The 18686-nt window shown below is 44.2% G+C and overlaps 1 protein-coding gene across 1 annotated transcript in view; it reads left to right on the top strand.

Moving 5' to 3' along the window:
- The first annotated feature begins 24 nt into the window (after positions 1-24).
- The window catches only part of LOC129832535 (cytoplasmic dynein 2 heavy chain 1-like), a 166436-nt gene continuing 147774 nt past the window's right edge, over positions 25-18686 (top strand). The window contains exons 1-24 of the mRNA XM_055896654.1: positions 25-268; positions 684-916; positions 1147-1317; positions 1441-1579; positions 1797-1915; positions 2358-2502; positions 2664-2896; positions 3234-3368; positions 4945-5058; positions 5152-5263; positions 5366-5490; positions 5601-5776; positions 5876-6071; positions 6187-6282; positions 6392-6655; positions 7672-7811; positions 8714-8942; positions 13184-13311; positions 13392-13507; positions 14335-14462; positions 15459-15608; positions 15711-15916; positions 16020-16175; positions 16301-16415. Coding sequence (XP_055752629.1) covers positions 734-916; positions 1147-1317; positions 1441-1579; positions 1797-1915; positions 2358-2502; positions 2664-2896; positions 3234-3368; positions 4945-5058; positions 5152-5263; positions 5366-5490; positions 5601-5776; positions 5876-6071; positions 6187-6282; positions 6392-6655; positions 7672-7811; positions 8714-8942; positions 13184-13311; positions 13392-13507; positions 14335-14462; positions 15459-15608; positions 15711-15916; positions 16020-16175; positions 16301-16415 — 3576 coding nt within the window. The 5' untranslated portion in view covers positions 25-268; positions 684-733. The remainder of the gene's footprint in view (positions 269-683; positions 917-1146; positions 1318-1440; positions 1580-1796; positions 1916-2357; positions 2503-2663; positions 2897-3233; positions 3369-4944; positions 5059-5151; positions 5264-5365; positions 5491-5600; positions 5777-5875; positions 6072-6186; positions 6283-6391; positions 6656-7671; positions 7812-8713; positions 8943-13183; positions 13312-13391; positions 13508-14334; positions 14463-15458; positions 15609-15710; positions 15917-16019; positions 16176-16300; positions 16416-18686) is intronic.

Below are 18686 nucleotides of genomic sequence, written 5' to 3'. Positions count from 1 at the left end.
CACCGATAGCTACGGTACTTGAAAAACATTTTACGTAGCCAACCAGTGAGCACTGCAGTTGAGATAGCCAGCTACGTAGCTGCCGTAGTTTCAATGGTAACTACGCCAGCTTCACTCTTGGTGCAGAAACAAGACATCAACTGCAGATTATGCAGAAGTACCCACTCGCCTAAAATTGGGATAGTAATGTTTGTTTTTACGTTGCAGATGTAATTGAGTGCTTTGATGTCCACATTCGGTCTTACCGTCTAAGCGACCTCTTTAACCCGTAAGTACGGCATCTAGCTAGCTAACGCTAAATGAAACCGTTATGAACTTGCTAGCTATAGGTAGCATGATAGCAACGCTAGTTTTTATGGGGGCTCGAGCTACTCTTCGCTCACTTATGTGCTACGCTGACTAGCTACCTACCTAGGTCGTTAGCTTTCCAGGTAGATCGCAAACTCCATAACATGCCAGTTCATATATACCTCAGTGATGCGTTTCGTCTTTACAACTGGCCGTCAGTTTGCTGACGGTACATTATTGGACGTTTATGGACTATGTTTTTTACGATAAATAGCTAGCTTAGCAATGCAGCTAGTTAGTGAGTAACAAGTGGTTTGGCTTGACAGACTTTTGGTTAGCCCAGGTAGGGATGTGTGACATTGTCAGAGTATGACATTAGCTGCTTTTTTCACCAGGGAATCTGAAAACAATCTGTTCACTTGAGCCACAAAACAAGAAGTGAGAGATGCCTCACGGCTCAGATGATGCCCGCAAGCAGTTCGTCCTCACCACGACAGGGAACTACTTCGGCCTAAAGCCGTCTGCATCCCTGGTTGGGTCTGAGGAACTCAACAACTTCTTAGATGATGGGAACGAATTCGTGCTTGCTGTCAACAAACACGAGAATGACCTGTGCCTGTCAAACAAGGTATCCTAGACAAAACAACATATAATATCCGATTAGTAATAATGTTAAACACACACATTGATAAACATACTTCTTTCTCTGTTCACATCTACCAAGATGACAACAGACGTTTTCTTGCTAAACAGGAACTTAGCTACTGACTTTATAATTTTGTTCCTACATAATCGGAATTGACCTAACCCCAAAACAATATCCTATTTTTTTCTGCTTTTTGTTATGGCTGTTTACAGATTGAGGCTGGGTACAGCAGTGAGAAGGTGCTAGTGTTCTTCAAGCTGCGTCCCACAGTGATAACAGAGGAGAACCTGCACCAGAATGTCCTGGTGTCCTCCATGCTAGAGTCTCCTATCAGTACGCTCTACCAGGCCGTGCGACAGGTGTTCGCCCCTATGCTACTCAAGGTGGGATCTGTTGCCTGTGTGATGAACATATATACCTGTGTACTAAAGAGGTAATACCTTTATACCTTGCAGGTGTGTGTTATAGGTGTGTTTATAGATTTTTTATGTATTCCCTTATTCAAGGATGAGCGGTGGAGCTCAGCATTTGACCCGAAGCTTGCGGGCCTGCTAAGTGAGCTGGAGCAGGGGCTAGGCTCTGTGGTCCGCAGGGCTGGAACAGAAGACTCTGGCAAGAGGAGCCAAGGGGAAGATGACATCCTGGGTGGGTGCACACTGCTCATCACATGATTCAGAATAGCCTGGATCTGGATCTCTATGAGCTTTAGCAAACCCCTCAGCCTAGGATATATCTACTAGTACATCAAAATGTAACAGGGGAATTACATCTAATGATATCAAGACATAAGAGCAACAACGATCCCCGGTCGTATCATAGTTCAAAGTTTAAAACCTGTTGGTGTGTTCTTCTGTCTGTGCAGGTATCCTGACCCCGGTGGATGAATTCCAGTACTGGGCTGATCTCTCTGAGTCTGGGGACAGGAGCACTGTGAGAGAGAGGGCTGCACACTTCTCTGAGCTCTTCAAGCCCATAGAGAAGGCATGGACTGCATGTCTACTACCATTATATCATGTCCAGTGTGCCAAAGAGTGAAAAAACAGGACTAGACAATCATTTGTGCCAAATGTGATATCCCTCCTAAATAGCATGGGCTAATGTCCCGATCCAATCACAAAGACCAGTAGGCTTCTCATACTGTATATGACTGTCATGAAGTTCTATTGTGTATTGTCCATTTCTATTGTGTATGACGTGTATGATACTGCCACAAATTTCCCCCAAGGGGACAATAAAGGCAGTAAAGGAAAGAGTGTTCTCGACTCAGATTGTCCTCATCAGCCATCTGCTCACTCAGCGTACCCCAGACTCATCCCAATCAATCATGTCATGGTCACCATCAACCTATGATGGATGAAAGAGTAAGGAAGGAAGGGGTGAGTGAGTGAGCATGTTGACTGTCTCATCCCTCTGTGTGTATCAGGACTACAGTGGTCTGGATGGTGTCTGTCTGGCTGATGCTGTGGAGCTGGTGGAGGTGAGCAGAGACACACTGGATGACGTGTGGAGGCAGAATGACCATGATCCTTTTCCTGAGGCACGCATGCTCAGACTCATGGATGTCATCGGTACGCCACACACACACAGGCCCACACCCACTGCTCACAGATGACCACGCCTGGAGCTGAAAATGAGCTGTCAGAGAGCTAGCTACTGTATTTATTATGGTGGTGTTGCATTATTTCAGAAGGCCATGGCTTGTGTTTCTGACTGTGTTTATGTGTGTCAGGTGGTGCGCTGGGCAGGTACGTGCAGAAGAAACTGAGTGGTGTGAAACTCTTTTTGGACCCATTCCTGTCTGTGAGGGAGAGCCTGAGAGTCGGCCTGGTCATCTGTGAGCAGTGGGTGTCGGCCTGTGAGCACCTGAGTGGACAGGTGTGGAAGAGATACGCCCCTTACCCCTGGAAGGGAGACAAGCATCGCCCCCAGGCCCTGCACAGCCTGGCTCAGAGACTGGATGAGGTCAGATGCACCAGCTGTCAATCATTCTCAGTGTCATTAACATCATTGTCACAATTGTATATCAGGAAGTATAGGATAGCCCTGCACTCCCTCTTCATGGATCCTTTTGACTAAGTCACTACATCACTTCCTTTTTTCTTATGTGACAGTTTTCCTGATATTCTATCCTGTGGTTACTGATAAAGCTTTACCATATGACTTGTGTGTACTGTGTATTTGACATGTATGACTGTCCGTGACTCATCTTTGACCGCTTCTCTTTCTGAGGAGGTGACGATCCTCACAGTTCTTGACAAACTCTGACCTGTGTGTGTGTGTGGATGTGTGTGTGTCTCAGGTGGTGACGATCCGTACGGTCCATGAGAAGCTGCTTCGTCTGCTGCCTGGAGGAAAACAGCAGGCCTTGGCCTCGGCTCGCGTCTTTGAACCCTTCTCTGGCCTCAACCCATTACATTACAACCCCTATACTGAGGTATATCAACAAACAGTCTGCAGCACCTGACCTCAGCCTATTAGAATCTGAAAATGTCAAATGTCTTCTGTTTGCTGATGATCTGGTGCTTCTGTCACCAGCCAAGGAGGGCCTACAGCAGTACCTACATTTTCTGCACAGATTCTGACAGACCTGGGCCCTGACAGTAAATCTCAGTAGACAAAAATAATGCTGTTCCAAAAAAGGTCCAGTTGCCAGGAACACGAATACAACTTCCATCTAGACACCGTTGCCTTAAAGCACACAAAAAACTATACATACCTCGGCCTAAACATCAGTGCCACAGGTAACTTCCACAAAGCTGTGAACAATCTGAGAGACAAGGCAAGAAGGGCCTTCTATGCCATCAAAAGGAACATAAAATTCGACAAACCAATTAGGATCTGGCTAAAAATACTTGAATCACTTATAGAACCCATTGCCCTTAATGGTTGTGAGGTCTGGGGTCTGCTCACCAACTAACAATTCACAAATTGAGACTCTGCATGCAGAATTCTGCAAAAATGTAAAACGTAAAACACCAAATAATACATGCAGAGCAGAATTAGGCCGATACCCAGTAATTATCAAAATCCAGAAAAGAGCCATTAAATTCTACAACCACCTAAAAGGAAGCGTTTCCCAAACCTTCCATAACAAAGCCATCACCTACAGAGAGATGAACCTGGAGAAGAGTCCCCTAAGCAAGCTGGTCCTGGGGCTCTGTTCACAAACACAAACACACCCCACAGAGCCCCAGGACCGCAACACAATTAGACCCAAACAAATCATGAGAAAACAAAAATATAGTTACTTGACGCATTGGAAAGAATTAACAAAAAAACAGAGCAAACTAATTATATTTGTCCCTAAACAGAGAGTACACAGTGGCAGAATACCTGACTACTGTGACTGACCCAAACTTAAAGAAAGCTTTGACTATGTACAGACTCCGTGAGCATAGCCTTGTTATTGAGAAAGGCCGCCGAAGGCAGACCTGGCTCACAAGAGAAGACAGACTATGTGCACACTGCCCACAAAATGAGGTGGAAACTGACCTGCACTTCCTAACCTCCTGCCCAATGTATGACCGTATTAGTCACATATTTCCCAGACCCTCAAAGAATTAGAGAACAAATCCAATTTTGATCAACTCCCATATCCATTGGGTGAAATACCACAGTGTGCAAGATTTCTGACCATTTTGCCACAAGAAAAGGGCAACCAGTGAAGAACCAACACCATTGTAAATACAACCTATATTTATGTTTATTTATTTTCCCTTTTGTACTTTAACTATTTGCACATCATTACAACACTGTATATAGACATAATATGACTTGCTTTGGCAATGTGAACATATGAATTGAAAGTGAAATTGAGATTTATTTTGCTGTTCATTTTTGTATTGTTTATTATCTACTTCACCTGCTTTGGCAATGTAAACATATACTTCCCATGCCAATAAAGCCCCTTAAATTGAATTGAGAGAGAGAGTATGTAAAATGACAGAACTACATATTAGAAGCTTTAATGTTTACGGCGTTACCTGAGTTGATGTCTCTCTCTGCTGTAGCCTCTGTGGAGGGCGGCAGTAGCCCAGTTTGAGCGAGCCATCGCCCCAGCAGAGCAGGAGGTGGCAGGCAGACTGAAGGCCTACATCGCAGATGTACAGGACAACCCACAGCAGGTCAGAACATCACTTGTCTAGTTACATGAAGTTGAATTTCATTGTTTTGAAAATGCAGACCTCATTATTAATTCATTGAACTTGTGTATACAGCTGCTGCAGGTGTTTCAGAAGCACAAGGAGCTGATCAGACGACCCAACGTCAGCAAGGAGCTGCAGTCAGAGAGAGAGACTCTGCTGGCCAGACTGCTGGAATACATCAAGGGTCAGTAGGAGTTCAGTACTTCACAGAGACTGTATGTCATAATGTTGTTTGCTATGTCACCCCTCATGCGCTAATCCTGACTTGACCTTTGACCCCTTCCAGTGCTGCGGACAGACTTTGAGGGTCGTTGCCATGGCGCCCCGGGAGAAAAGTCCGGCCCCCTGGCTGGCCGGAATCTCCCTGAGGTCGTCAACAACATTGTATGGGTCCGCCAGCTTCTCCATAAGGTGTGTGTGCAGTTCGTCTTTTTCTCTCTCTCTCTCTGTGTGTGTGTGTGTGTGTGTGTGTGTGTGAGCACAGTGTGTGTTGATTGATCGGCTGACTGTTTGTACCTGAGGTGGAGGACTCCATCAAGATAGCGCAGGCTCTGCTGTCAGACCTGTCAGGGTTCCGCTCGTTCCTGCGGTTCTGTGACGACCTGCTGGAGGTTCTACGGGCCTACGAACAGGAACAGTTTGATGACTGGTCCAGAGACATCCTCTCTGGCCTCTCTGACCCCAAGTCTGGCATCAGGTCAGTTGAGAAGCATACAGCAATTTGTCTGTCTGTCAATCAGTCCATCCATTTTGTATTTATAATGTATAGTAAACCCACTGTTCTCCCTCCCTCCAGTCTTCAGGCCAGTAACCGTGTGATGGAGCTGGACCATATAGATGGGAAGCTGAAGATCCAGTACTCTGACCGTCTGGTGACTCTGCTGAGGGAGGTCAGACAGCTGTCAGCCCTTGGCTTCCCCATCCCAGCCAAGATCCAGCAGGCTGCCAACACCGCAGACAAGTTCTACAGACAGGCCATCATCCTCAAACAGGCAAGGACACACACACACACACTCACACATACACACGCTGTTTTACGCACACACATGGAGCCACGTCCTGTATTTTATTTGTGTTGAGATGTGACTCTGTGTTTGTCAATGGCAGGTGGCCCATTTCTACAACACCATCGACCAGCAGATGATCTCCTCTCAGAGACCCATGATGCTCAGCTATGCCCTGGCCTTTGAGCAGGTCATCAAGGTACTGACTCATCCAAAGGCTTACGGATCTGTTACCACCACCTCCCCAACCGAATGCTTTAAGTTAAACCATTTCAAATATCCTGATCCTGTCCCTTTTCCCGATGCAGCAGAGTCCACGGTCCCAATCCCGGGAGTCTGGCGGGAAGCTGCAGATCACCTGGGATAATCCCAAAGAGCTGGAGGTGTACATTGGAAAACTCCAGTCTGCTGCAGAGAGACTCTCTACTGAGAACCGGAAACTGAGGAAGTGGCACACAGACTTCACTGAGAAGGTGGTGGCCCTGATGACTGTGGACCTGCTGAGGCACCAGCAGCGCTGGAAGGACGGCTTACAGGAGCTACGCACCGGGTTCGCCACACTGGAGGCACAGGTAACCACAGAGAATGGTAGAGAGTAGGGAGTCTGGCTAGAGAGCTGAGATTAGGGTAAGAGTTATAAAGGTCCGTGTTTAGTATTTGGTATTTTATTAGGATCCCCATTAGCTGTTGCAAAAGCAGCAGCTACTCTTCCTGGGGTTCACACAAAACATGAAACATAATACAGAACATTAATAGACAAGAACAGCTTAAGGACAGAACTACATTTAAAAAAATTAAAGGCACACGTAGCCTACATATCAATACACACAAACTATCTAGGTCAAACTATCTAGGTCAAACTATCTAGGTCAAACTATCTAGGTCAAACTATCTAGGTCAAACTATCTAGGTCAAATAGGGCAGAGGTGCTGTGAGGTGTTGCTTTATCTGTTTTTTGAACCCAGGTTTGCTGTTTATTTGAGTAATATGAGATGGAAGGAAGTTCCATGCAATAAGGGCTCTATATAATACTGTAAGTTTTCTTGAATTTGTTCTGGATTTGGGAACTATGAAAAGACCCCTGGTGGCATGTCTGGTGGGATAAGTGTGTGTGTGTGTAAGTTGACTATGCAAACTATTTGGGATTTCAACACATGATTGTTTCTTGTAAAAATAACAAGTGATGCAGTCAGTCTCTCCTCAACTCTGAGCCAAGAGAGACTGGCAGCATCGTATTTACATCAGTCCTCTGATTACAATGAAGAGCAAGACGTGCCGCTCATCAACTCTGAGCCAAGAGAGACTGGCTGCATCGTATTTACATCAGTCCTCTGATTACAATGAAGAGCAAGACGTGCCGCTCATCAACTCTGAGCCAAGAGAGACTGGCTGCATCGTATTTACATCAGTCCTCTGTTTACAATGAAGAGCAAGACGTACCGCTCTGTTCTGGACCAGCTGCAGCTTAACTAGGTGTTTCCTTGCAGCGCTGGACCACACGACCGGACAGTGATGAGGGTATTTGGGCTTAGAAAGTCTGTACTCCTGTCTTCTATTTGATGTTGAGATTGTGTGTTTGGTGATGTAGGGGTTCAGGTCAGGGGAGATGAAGGCCTGGAGACAGCACTGGAACCACCAGCTGTATAAGGCTCTGGAACATCAGTACCAGACTGGACTGGAGGCTCTCAACAAGAACCTGCCTGAGATACACATAGACCTCACTTTCAAGTCAGTGGCTCTCTCTCTCTCTTTGTCTCTGTCTCTCTCGGTCTCTCTGTCTCTCTGTCTATGTCCCTGTGTCTCTTTGCCTCTGTCTCTTTGTCTTTGCCTCTGTCTCTTTGTCTCTGTCTCTTTGTCTCTGTCTCTTTGTCTCTCTTTGTCTCTGTCTCTTTGTCTCTGTCTCTTTGTCTCTTTGTCTCTGTCTCTTTGTCTCTGTCTCTTTGTCTCTTTGTCTCTTTGTCTCTGTCTCTTTGTCTCTTTGTCTCTGTCTCTTAGTCTCTGTCTCTTTGTCTCTGTCTCTTTGTCTCTGTCTCTTTGTCTCTGTCTCTTTGTCTCTGTCTCTTTGTCTCTCTTTGTCTCTGTCTCTTTGTCTCTGTCTCTTTGTCTCTTTGTCTCTTTGTCTCTGTCTCTTTGTCTCTTTGTCTCTGTCTCTTAGTCTCTGTCTCTTTGTCTCTGTCTCTTTGTCTCTGTCTCTTTGTCTCTTTGTCTCTGTCTCTTAGTCTCTGTCTCTTTGTCTCTGTCTCTTTGTCTCTCTTTGTCTCTGTCTCTTTGTCTCTTTGTCTCTTTGTCTCTGTCTCTTTGTCTCTTTGTCTCTGTCTCTTTGTCTCTGTCTCTTTGTCTCTCTTTGTCTCTGTCTCTTTGTCTCTGTCTCTTTGTCTCTGTCTCTTTGTCTCTGTCTCTTTGTCTCTGTCTCTTTGTCTCTGTCTCTTTGTCTCTGTCTCTCTGTCTATGTCTCTCTGTCTCTCTCTCTTTTTATCTCTCTATCTCTGTCTCTCTCTGTCTTTCTCTCTGTCTCGGTCTCTGTCTGTCTCTCTTTTTGTCTCTCTCTCCTACGGTAATATAATATACTGCATTGTAAAATAGTAAAACGTATATGCCCAGCTCTGCTCTGCTGTCGCCCCCATCTGTAGGCAGGGTCGTCTTCAGTTCCGTCCTCCGTTTGAGGAGGTGAGGGCCAAGTACTTCAGAGAGATGAAGCGGTTCATCTCTGTCCCGAACCAGTTCAAAGGAGTCAGCGCCCAGGGTGAGGAGCTCATCTTCAGCGTCATGATTGACAGGAACGCATCAGGCTTCCTCACCATCTTCAGCAAAGCAGAGGACCTCTTCAGCCGGCTGCTGGGCGTGCAGGACACGTTTAAGGTGTGTGTTAAAGAGTGTTGCTCAGTAGTTGACTCTATTGGAATATCTGTCATTAACTAATGTACCAGGATTCTGTCTTTTAAAAAGAAAAACTCCATTATTTGAATAGATTTGGGGTAATTGTTGTATTTCTGGCATGGTTTTATTTTGACACAGGGTTTAAGTGGTACAGTGGTAGTCTTTTCAGTTTCCTTTTATGCGTCTTGTGGTTTTAGGAGGGAAACCCCCTGTGCCCAAAAGCAAAGCTTTCTTCTGCCTTTTCTACCACTCAGGAAAGTAATGTGGTACACCACAGTTTCTGTCCCCTCCCGGACAGAAACTCAATCAACACGCCCACATGTGGTCCAGATTAGAAACAAACATAAACTGACTGAATGGCTTTATGGGATGAAGACCCAAGTCAAGCCAAAGTCCAACCAATCTCCACATGAACCACGTCTATCTGTGTATATAATGTCTGTAATGTCTGTCTGTGTATATAATGTCTGTAATGTCTGTCTGTGTATATAATGTCTGTAATGTCTGTCTGTGTATATAATGTCTGTAATGTCTGTCTGTTTATATAATGTCTATCTGTCTGTAATAATTGTCTGTGTATATAATGTCTGTCTGTATATATAATGTCTGTAATGTTTGTCTGTGTATATAATGTCTGTCTGGTTATATAATGTCTGTAATGTCTGTATGTGTATATAATGTCTGTAATGTCTGTTTATATAATGTCTGTAATGTCTGTTTATATAATGTCTGTAATGTCTGTCTGTGTATGTAATGTCTGTCTGTGAATCCCCTTTCTGATTGTTTGGGGCATCTGGAAAAAAGCTTGTACGGAGAAGACAAGGTGAGCGCTACCATCAGTCCTGTGTCATGCCAACAGTAAAGCATCCTGAGACCATTCATATGTGGGGTTGCTTCTCAGCTAAGGGAGTGGGCTCACTCACAGTTTTGCCTAAGAACACAGCCATGAATAAAGGATGGTAACAACACATCCTTTAAGAGCACCTTCTCCCAACCATCCAGGAACAGTTTGGTGACGAACAATGCCTTTTCCAGCATGATGGAGCACTTTGCCATAAGGCAAAAGTGATAACTAAGTGGCTCGGGGAACTAAACAGCGATATTTTGGGTCCATGTCCAGGAAACTCCCCAGACCTTAATCCCATTGAGAACTTGTGGTCAATCCTCAAGAGGCGGGTGGACAAACAAAACCCCAAACATTTTGACAAACTCCAAGCATTGATTATGCAAGAATGGGCTGCCATCAGTCAGGATGTGGCCCAGAAGTTAATTGACAGCATGCCAGGGCGGATTACAGAGGTCTTGAAAAAGAAGGGTCAACACTGCAAATATTGACTAATTGCATCAACTTCATGTAATTGTCAATAAAAGCCTTTGACACTAATGAAATGCTTGTAATTATTCTTCAGTATTCCATAATAACATCTGGCAAAAATATCTAAAGACACTGAAGCAGCAAATTTTGTGAAGATTAATATTTGTGTCATTCTCAAAACTTTTGGCCACGACTGTAATGTCTGTGTATATAATGTCTGTTATGTCTTTCTGTGTATATAATGTCTGTAATGTCTGTCTGTGTATATAATGTCTGTAATGTCTGTCTGTGTATATAATGTCTGTAATGTCTGTCTGTGTATATAATGTCTGTAATGTCTGTCTGTGTATATAATGTCTGTAATGTCTGTCTGTGTATATAATGTCTGTAATGTCTGTCTGTGTATATAATGTCTGTAATGTCTGTCTGTGTATATAATGTCTGTAATGTCTGTCTGTGTATATAATGTCTGTAATGTCTGTCTGTGTATATAATGTCTGTAATGACTGCGTGTATGTAATCGTGTATCGTGTATGTAATGTCTTTCTGTTTATATAATGTCTGTAATGTCTGTTTATATAATGTCTATCTGTGTATATAATGTCTGTGTATATAATGTCTGTAATGACTATCTGCGTGTATATAATGTCTGTCTGGTTATATAATGTCTATCTGTGTATATAATGTCTATCTGTGTATATAATGTCTCTCTGGTTATATAATGTCTATCTGTGTGTATAATGTCTGTAATGTCTATCTGTCTCTAATGTCTGTAATAATTGTCTGGTTATATAATGTCTGTCTGTATATATAATGTCTGTAATGTCTATCTGTGTATATAATGTCTGTAACGTCTGTCTGTCTCTAATGTCTGTAATATCTGTCTGGTTATATAATGTCTATCTGTGTATATAATGTCTTTAATATCTGTCTGTGTATATAATGTCTGTAATAATTGTCTATGTATATAATGTCTGTCTGTATATATAATGTCTATCTGTGTATATAATGTCTGTGTGTAAAATGTTTGTAATGTCTATCTGTGTGTATAATATTTGTTATGTCTGTCTGTGTATATAATGTCTGTTTGTGTATATAATGTCTATCTGTGTGTATAATGTCTATCTGTGTGTGTAATGTCTGTTTGTATATTATGTCTGTAATGTACAGGGAGTTTTCAAAACATTAGGAACACCTTTTTAATACGGAGTTGCACCGCCTTTTGCCCTCAGAACAGCCTCAATTCGTCAGGGCATGGACTCTACAAGGTGTCGATTGTGTTCCACAGGGATGCTGGCCCATGTTGACTCCAATGCTTCCTACAGTTGTGTCAAGTTGTCTGGATGTCCTTTGGGTGGTGGACCATTCTTGATACAACGGGAAACTGTTGAGCTTGACAAACCCTGCAGCGTTGCAGTTCTTGACACAAACCGGTGTGCCTGGCACCTACTACCATACCCTGTTCAAAGGAACTTAAGTCTTTTGTCTTGCACATTCACCCTCTGAATGACACACATTCACAATCCATGTCTCAATTGTCTCAATGTTTAAGAATCCTTCTCTAACCTGTCACCTCCCCTTCATCTACACTGATTGAAGAGGATTTAACAAGTAACATTAATAAGGGGTCATAGATTTCACCTGGGTTCACCTGGTCAGGCTGTCATGGAAAGAGCATGTTTTGTACACTCTGTGTATATGTCTGCATGCTGCATGTCTGCACTCTGAATCTCTGAGATGTGTAATCTATCCTAGTGTATATCTGCACTCTGAATCTCTGAGATGTGTGATCTATCCTAGTGTATATCTGCACTCTGATTCTCTGAGATGTGTGATCTATCCTAGTGTATATCTGCACTCTGAATCTCTGAGATGTGTGATCTATCCTAGTGTATATCTGTACTCTGAATCTCTGAGATGTGTGATCTGTCCTAGTGTATATCTGTACTCTGAATCTTTGAGATGTGTGATCTATCCTAGTGTATATCTGCACTCTGAATCTCTGATGTGTGATCTATCCTAGTGTATATCTGTACTCTGAATCTCTGAGATGTGTGATCTATCCTAGTGTATATCTGTACTCTGAATCTCTGAGATGTGTGATCTATCCTAGTGTATATCTGCACTCTGAATCTCTGAGATGTGTGATCTATCCTAGTGTATATCTGCACTCTGAATCTCTGAGATGTGTGATCTATCCTAGTGTATATCTGTACTCTGAATCTCTGAGATGTGTGATCTGTCCTAGTGTATATCTGCACTCTGAATCTCTGAGATGTGTGATCTATCCTAGTGTATATCTGCACTCTGAATCTCTGAGATGTGTGATCTGTCCTAGTGTATATCTGCACTCTGAATCTCTGAGATGTGTGATCTATCCTAGTGTATATCTGCACTCTGAATCTCTGAGATGTGTGATCTATCCTAGTGTATATCTGTACTCTGAATCTCTGAGATGTGTGATCTGTCCTAGTGTATATCTGTACTCTGAATCTTTGAGATGTGTGATCTGTCCTAGTGTATATCTGTACTCTGAATCTCTGAGATGTGTGATCTGTCCTAGTGTATATCTGTACTCTGAATCTCTGAGATGTGTGATCTGTCCTAGTGTGTATCTGTACTCTGAATCTCTGAGATGTGTGATCTGTCCTAGTGTATATCTGTACTCTGAATCTCTGAGATGTGTGATCTGTCCTAGTGTATATCTGTACTCTGAATCTCTGAGATGTGTGATCTGTCCTAGTGTGTATCTGTACTCTGAATCTCTGAGATGTGTGATCTGTCCTAGTGTGTATCTGTACTCTGAATCTCTGAGATGTGTGATCTGTCCTAGTGTGTATCTGTACTCTGAATCTCTGAGATGTGCGATATATACTAGCGTACATCTATCTTTGTGTGCTCTCTGTAGGAGTGGGTGGTGCTGGGCCAGGTTGACATGGACGTGTTGGTGGAGAAGCAGCTATCGTCTGTCCAGGACTGGGAGAGGAACTTTAAGGCGTTGAAGGCCAGAGGGAAGGAGTCAGAACGCCTGCCCAGGTACACAGCCTCCCACAGGCCACATAGCTTCCATTGATCAGACTGTCGAAGTCGTGATAAAAGCGTTTTGTCTCTTTCAGTCTGGAGAAGGTTGACTGTATCTCAGTGAACTGTGAGCCAGTAAAGGCAGTGATTGATGACCTCATCCAGAGACTGTTTGACACCCTGCTGATGTCCCTCAGAAAGTCCATACAAGGTGAAGCCTGGATCCTCACTTGAAATATTATGCATTTAACTCAAATGTATACAGTAATCCCTCGTTTATCGCGGGGGTTACGTTCCGAAAATGACCCGCGATAAGTGAAATCCGCGAAATAGAAAACTTTTTTTTTTTTTTTACAATTAGCAACTATTACATGTATACAAATACAGTGACTCACGTGTAGGCCGTTTCACTGCTCTTCAGACTGGGCCGCTGCATCCTGACTGCGCTCTGCAGTGTTCTCTTCTTCTGAAGCCCGCGGTGCAGGTGTGTTTGTTCGGGAGAAGAACATAGTGATAGGCAGCTGTTGTCGCTCTTTTTTCTTCTTTGCAAAAAGATCCTTGTACACCGACATGCCACCATCGATTACGTTGGAGAACTGTAATGAACGGCTCATCAAAGGGTCCCATTCCTCAGCTACTCGCTTAAGTTCAGTGGCCATTCGCACCATGGTTGCTAAGCGACCAAGCGTTAGTCCTTCCTCCTCATCTCTCGTGTCCAATTCGTAGCATGTTTTGATACAAGAAGCGGGAGTGAGTTTTTAGCGAATCAGAATGCAGAGCACAATGCACCAAAAAAAAAAAAAATGCATTATGAAAATCCGCGAAATAGCGAATCCGCGATAAGTGAACCGCGAAGTGGCGAGGGATCACTGTATATGCAAATCTCCCAGTGACACCAGTGTATGATTGTTGATGTGTGTTTTGTGCAGGGGCTTTACTACAGTTTAGTTCATATGTGACATGTTTTCTCTCTCCCTTTCACAATCTTTCTGTTTCATTTTCTTTTCTTTGTTCTTTACTTTCCTCTCCCCCCTCCAGGCCATACCCTAGACATAGACAGTTTTGTGACTGAGGCCATGGAGACGTTGTCCTCTCGTCCAGAGAGTATTGATGAGATAGGAGAGGCCAATGCCAGACACAGCCAGATACAGGCCCGCAAACCAGACGTAAGAAACTCACTCTGAGGGACTCAACAATACTTAAAGGTCCTGAACAGTCATTCTGAAAAGTACTTTTTCTCTCTTGGCTAAGTACCAGGAAGTTTGAAATGACAAGCTGAGTGGGCGGGGAGCTTATATTTATGAATTTTGAAACACCTATTGTGTGTCAAGTAATTTGGATGCTGTGACCAGTGTTGCAGTCAAATCATCTAAAGGAAATTTGGTGAAACACAAAGCAACTCAAACAATATTGAAATTGCACCAATGATATCATAAAAAAAAAAAATATACATCTCCCGTTTGGCATGTCTCACTTGATGCGGTTCACAGCAGCACTGACCGATGTGTTGCCCTGACAACTGCGTCTGAGTTGTGAACGACCCATTCCCGCCTTTTGTTCCATGCTGGCTGAACACCTAGCTAGCCAGTAACTAGCTAACACCATACACAGATGGAAGGTGAAACACAAGTATCGTTGCCATAGATGAATAGGGTCAACTTTGAATTATATTTGCTGACACCCTACAGTCAAATTTTGGCATCATTAGAGTAGCTATCTAGCTATGTAAACCACGCCTCTCTGCAAACACAAACACGCCTTCTCCGATGTCGGTTACAAGGCGGTACTTATTTAAATAAGGTAAGAGTATATCGTGTTAACATTGGTGTATTAAAATGAAAGTTAAGGTGATGTCACCTTGTCCCCTTAATAATTAATCCTAGTGTTCGACATGGGGGAGGGGACCAGTAACTTTGTGATAAAACTTTATCAATGTAAAAGCAACAGTCATTTTTCATTCTTTGGTCTGGTTTCCTTTTAATATCAACCCATTTTCATGAAGAACATGATTTTGACTGTTCATGTCTGTTAATATTCAATCACTTCTACCACAGCACTTTAAAGTTGCCTGAGCTTTGCTCTGTGTGGTGTTCCATATGTCAAGACCTCAGATTTGTAGTGTTGTCTGAGTGTTGCTGTAATGTTTGTGTGATGTTGTGTAGATCCTGCTCCAGTTCCAGGCGGCGCAGGAGAAGAACCGTCTGCTGAGGGCCGTAGCAGGAGGCGGTCTGGATTCTCTGTCCTCCCTCAGGGCCAAGTGGGACAAACTAGAGCTGATGATGGAGAGCCACCAGCTGATGATCAAAGACCAGGTACACACACACACACAAACACGAGAGAACGCACACACACGCTTAGACAAAAACACAGATGCTCCTTCTCTCATTTCCTCCTGGTTTCTCCCTCTCCTCTAGGTCGAGGTGATGCGTAGTAATGCTGAGAGTCGTGTCCAGGCCTACAGGCTGGAGCTGGACAGGTTCAGGGCTCGCTGGGACCAGCTGAAGCCCAGAGACGAGGTCATAGAGACAGGAGACCAGGCAGCCCTGCTTGCCTCTGTCCAAACCATCAGAGACAAGAGACAGGAGTTCCAAGAGCTGGAGGTCACACGCACACGCCTGCTGTAGGTTACACACACAACACACAACACACACACACACACACAGCATGTCAACTGTACTTTCAAACCTTCAGTTTTCTGTGTACTAATGAGTGTCTCTTCTCAGTGAGGACTGTCGTCACTTTGAGCTGGAGGCTCCAAACTTCTCCCTGGCGGAGGAGACCATCAGAGACATGGAGGAGTACGGACAGATGTGGTCTCTGTATGAGGACTGGCAGGAGGGCTTCCAGGAGAAGGCCAAGGAGGACTGGATCACATTCAGGTTAGGAGTCTGACATCAGATAGGTGTCAGGGAAGGTTTGGGGTTAGATTTGATATTGTCATTTCTTCCTCGTTTGTCTTCGCTGGCTGAGGGGTTGAATAAACAGTGTGTCGTGTGTTTTGCAGGAGTAAGACCTACGTGTTTGAGGAGTTCCTGTTTGCGTGGCAGGACAGACTGAGGAAGCTTGAGCAGCACACCAGCATGTCTGTCAAACTACAGAGAGAAGTTGACAAGTACAAGGTGAGTGAGGGAGGGAGGGGGAGAGAGAGTGTGTTCTGTGTGTGTTTGTAGAGTCTGGTTCCGGTGTGTTCTGTGTGTGTTTGTAGAGTCTGGTTCTGGTGTTAAGGTGTGTTTGTAGAGTCTGGTTCTGGTGTTAAGGTGTGTTTGTAGAGTCTGGTTCTGGTGTTAAGATGTGTTTGTAGAGTCTGGTTCTGGTGTTAAGGTGTGTTTGTAGAGTCTGGTTCTGGTATTAAGATGTGTTCTGTGTGTGTTTGTAGAGTCTGGTTCTGGTATTAAGGTGTGTTCTGTGTGTGTTTGTAGAGTCTGGTTCTGGTGTTAAGGTGTGTTTGTAGAGTCTGGTTCTGGTGTTAAGGTGTGTGTGTAGAGTCTGGTTCCGGTGTTCTGTGTGTGTTTGTAGAGTCTGGTTCTGGTATTAAGGTGTGTTCTGTGTGCGTTTGTAGAGTCTGGTTCTGGTGTTACGGTGTGTTCTGTGTGTGTTTGTAGAGTCTGGTTCTGGTGTTAAGGTGTGTTTGTAGAGTCTGGTTCTGGTGTTAAGGTGTGTTTGTAGAGTCTGGTTCTGGTGTTAAGGTGTGTGTGTAGAGTCTGGTTCTGGTGTTAAGATGTGTTTGTAGAGTCTGGTTCTGGTGTTTTTTATTTTATTTTTTATTTCACCTTTATTTAACCAGGTAGGCTAGTTGAGAACAAGTTCTCATTTGCAACTGCGACCTGGCCAAGATAAAGCATAGCAGTGTGAACAAACAACAACACAGAGTTACACATGGAGTAAACAATAAACAAGTCAATAACATGGTAGAAAAAAAAGAGAATATATATACAATGTGTGCAAAAGGCATGAGGTAGGCAATAAATCGAATAATTACAATTTAGCAGATTAACACTGGAGTGATAAATCATCAGATGATCATGTGCAAGAAGAGATACTGGTGTGCAAAAGAGCAGAAAAGTAAATAAATAAAAGCAGTATGGGGGGTGAGGTAGGTAAATTGGGTGGGTAGTTTACAGATGGACTATGTACAGCTGCAGCGATCGGTTAGCTGCTCGGATAGCAGATTTTTAAAGTTGTTGAGGGAGATAAAAGTCTCCAACTTCAGAGATTTTTGCAATTCGTTCCAGTCGCAGGCAGCAGAGAACTGGAAGGAAAGGCGTCCAAATGAGGTTTTGGCTTTAGGGATGATCAGTGAGATACACCTGCTGGAGCGCGTGCTACGGGTGGGTGTAGCCATCGTGACCAGTGAACTGAGATAAGGCGGCACTTTACCTAGCATAGCCTTGTAGATGACCTGGAGCCAGTGGGTCTGACGACGAACATGTAGCGAGGGCCAGCCGACTAGGGCATACAGGTCGCAGTGGTGGGTCGTATAAGGTGCTTTAGTAACAAAACGGATGTCACTGTGATAAACTGCATCCAGTTTGCTGAGTAGAGTATTGGAAGCTATTTTGTAGATGACATCGCCGAAGTCGAGGATCGGTAGGATAGTCAGTTTTACTAGGGTAAGTTTGGCGGCGTGAGTGAAGGAGGCTTTGTTGCGGAATAGAAAGCCGACTCTAGATTTGATTTTGGATTGGAGATGTTTGATATGAGTCTGGAAGGAGAGTTTGCAGTCTAGCCAGACACCTAGGTACTTATAGATGTCCACATATTCTAGGTCGGAACCGTCCAGGGTGGTGATGCTAGTCGGGCGTGCGGGTGCAGGCAGCGAACGGTTGAAAAGCATGCATTTGGTTTTACTAGCGTTTAAGAGCAGTTGGAGGCCACGGAAGGAGTGTTGTATGGCATTGAAGCTTGTTTGGAGGTTAGATAGCACAGTGTACAAGGAAGGGCCGGAAGTATACAGAATGGTGTCGTCTGCGTAGAGGTGGATCAGGGAATCGCCCGCAGCAAGAGCAACATCATTGATGTATACAGAGAAAAGAGTCGGCCCGAGAATTGAACCCTGTGGTACCCCCATAGAGACTGCCAGAGGACCGGACAACATGCCCTCCGATTTGACACACTGAACTCTGTCTGCAAAGTAGTTGGTGAACCAGGCAAGGCAGTCATTAGAAAAACCGAGGCTACTGAGTCTGCCGATAAGAATATGGTGATTGACAGAGTCGAAAGCCTTGGCCAGGTCGATGAAGATGGCTGCACAGTAATGTCTTTTATCGATGGCGGTTATGACATCGTTTAGTACCTTGAGCGTGGCTGAGGTGCACCCGTGACCGGCTCGGAAACCGGATTGCACAGCGGAGAAGGTACGGTGGGATTCGAGATGGTCAGTGATCTGTTTG

Source organism: Salvelinus fontinalis, chromosome 33 (assembly GCF_029448725.1).
Source record: "Salvelinus fontinalis isolate EN_2023a chromosome 33, ASM2944872v1, whole genome shotgun sequence".
Taxonomy (NCBI): domain Eukaryota; kingdom Metazoa; phylum Chordata; class Actinopteri; order Salmoniformes; family Salmonidae; genus Salvelinus; species Salvelinus fontinalis.
The sequence above is the reverse complement of the archived record's forward strand: the minus strand, read 5'-3'. Positions and strand labels throughout refer to the sequence as shown.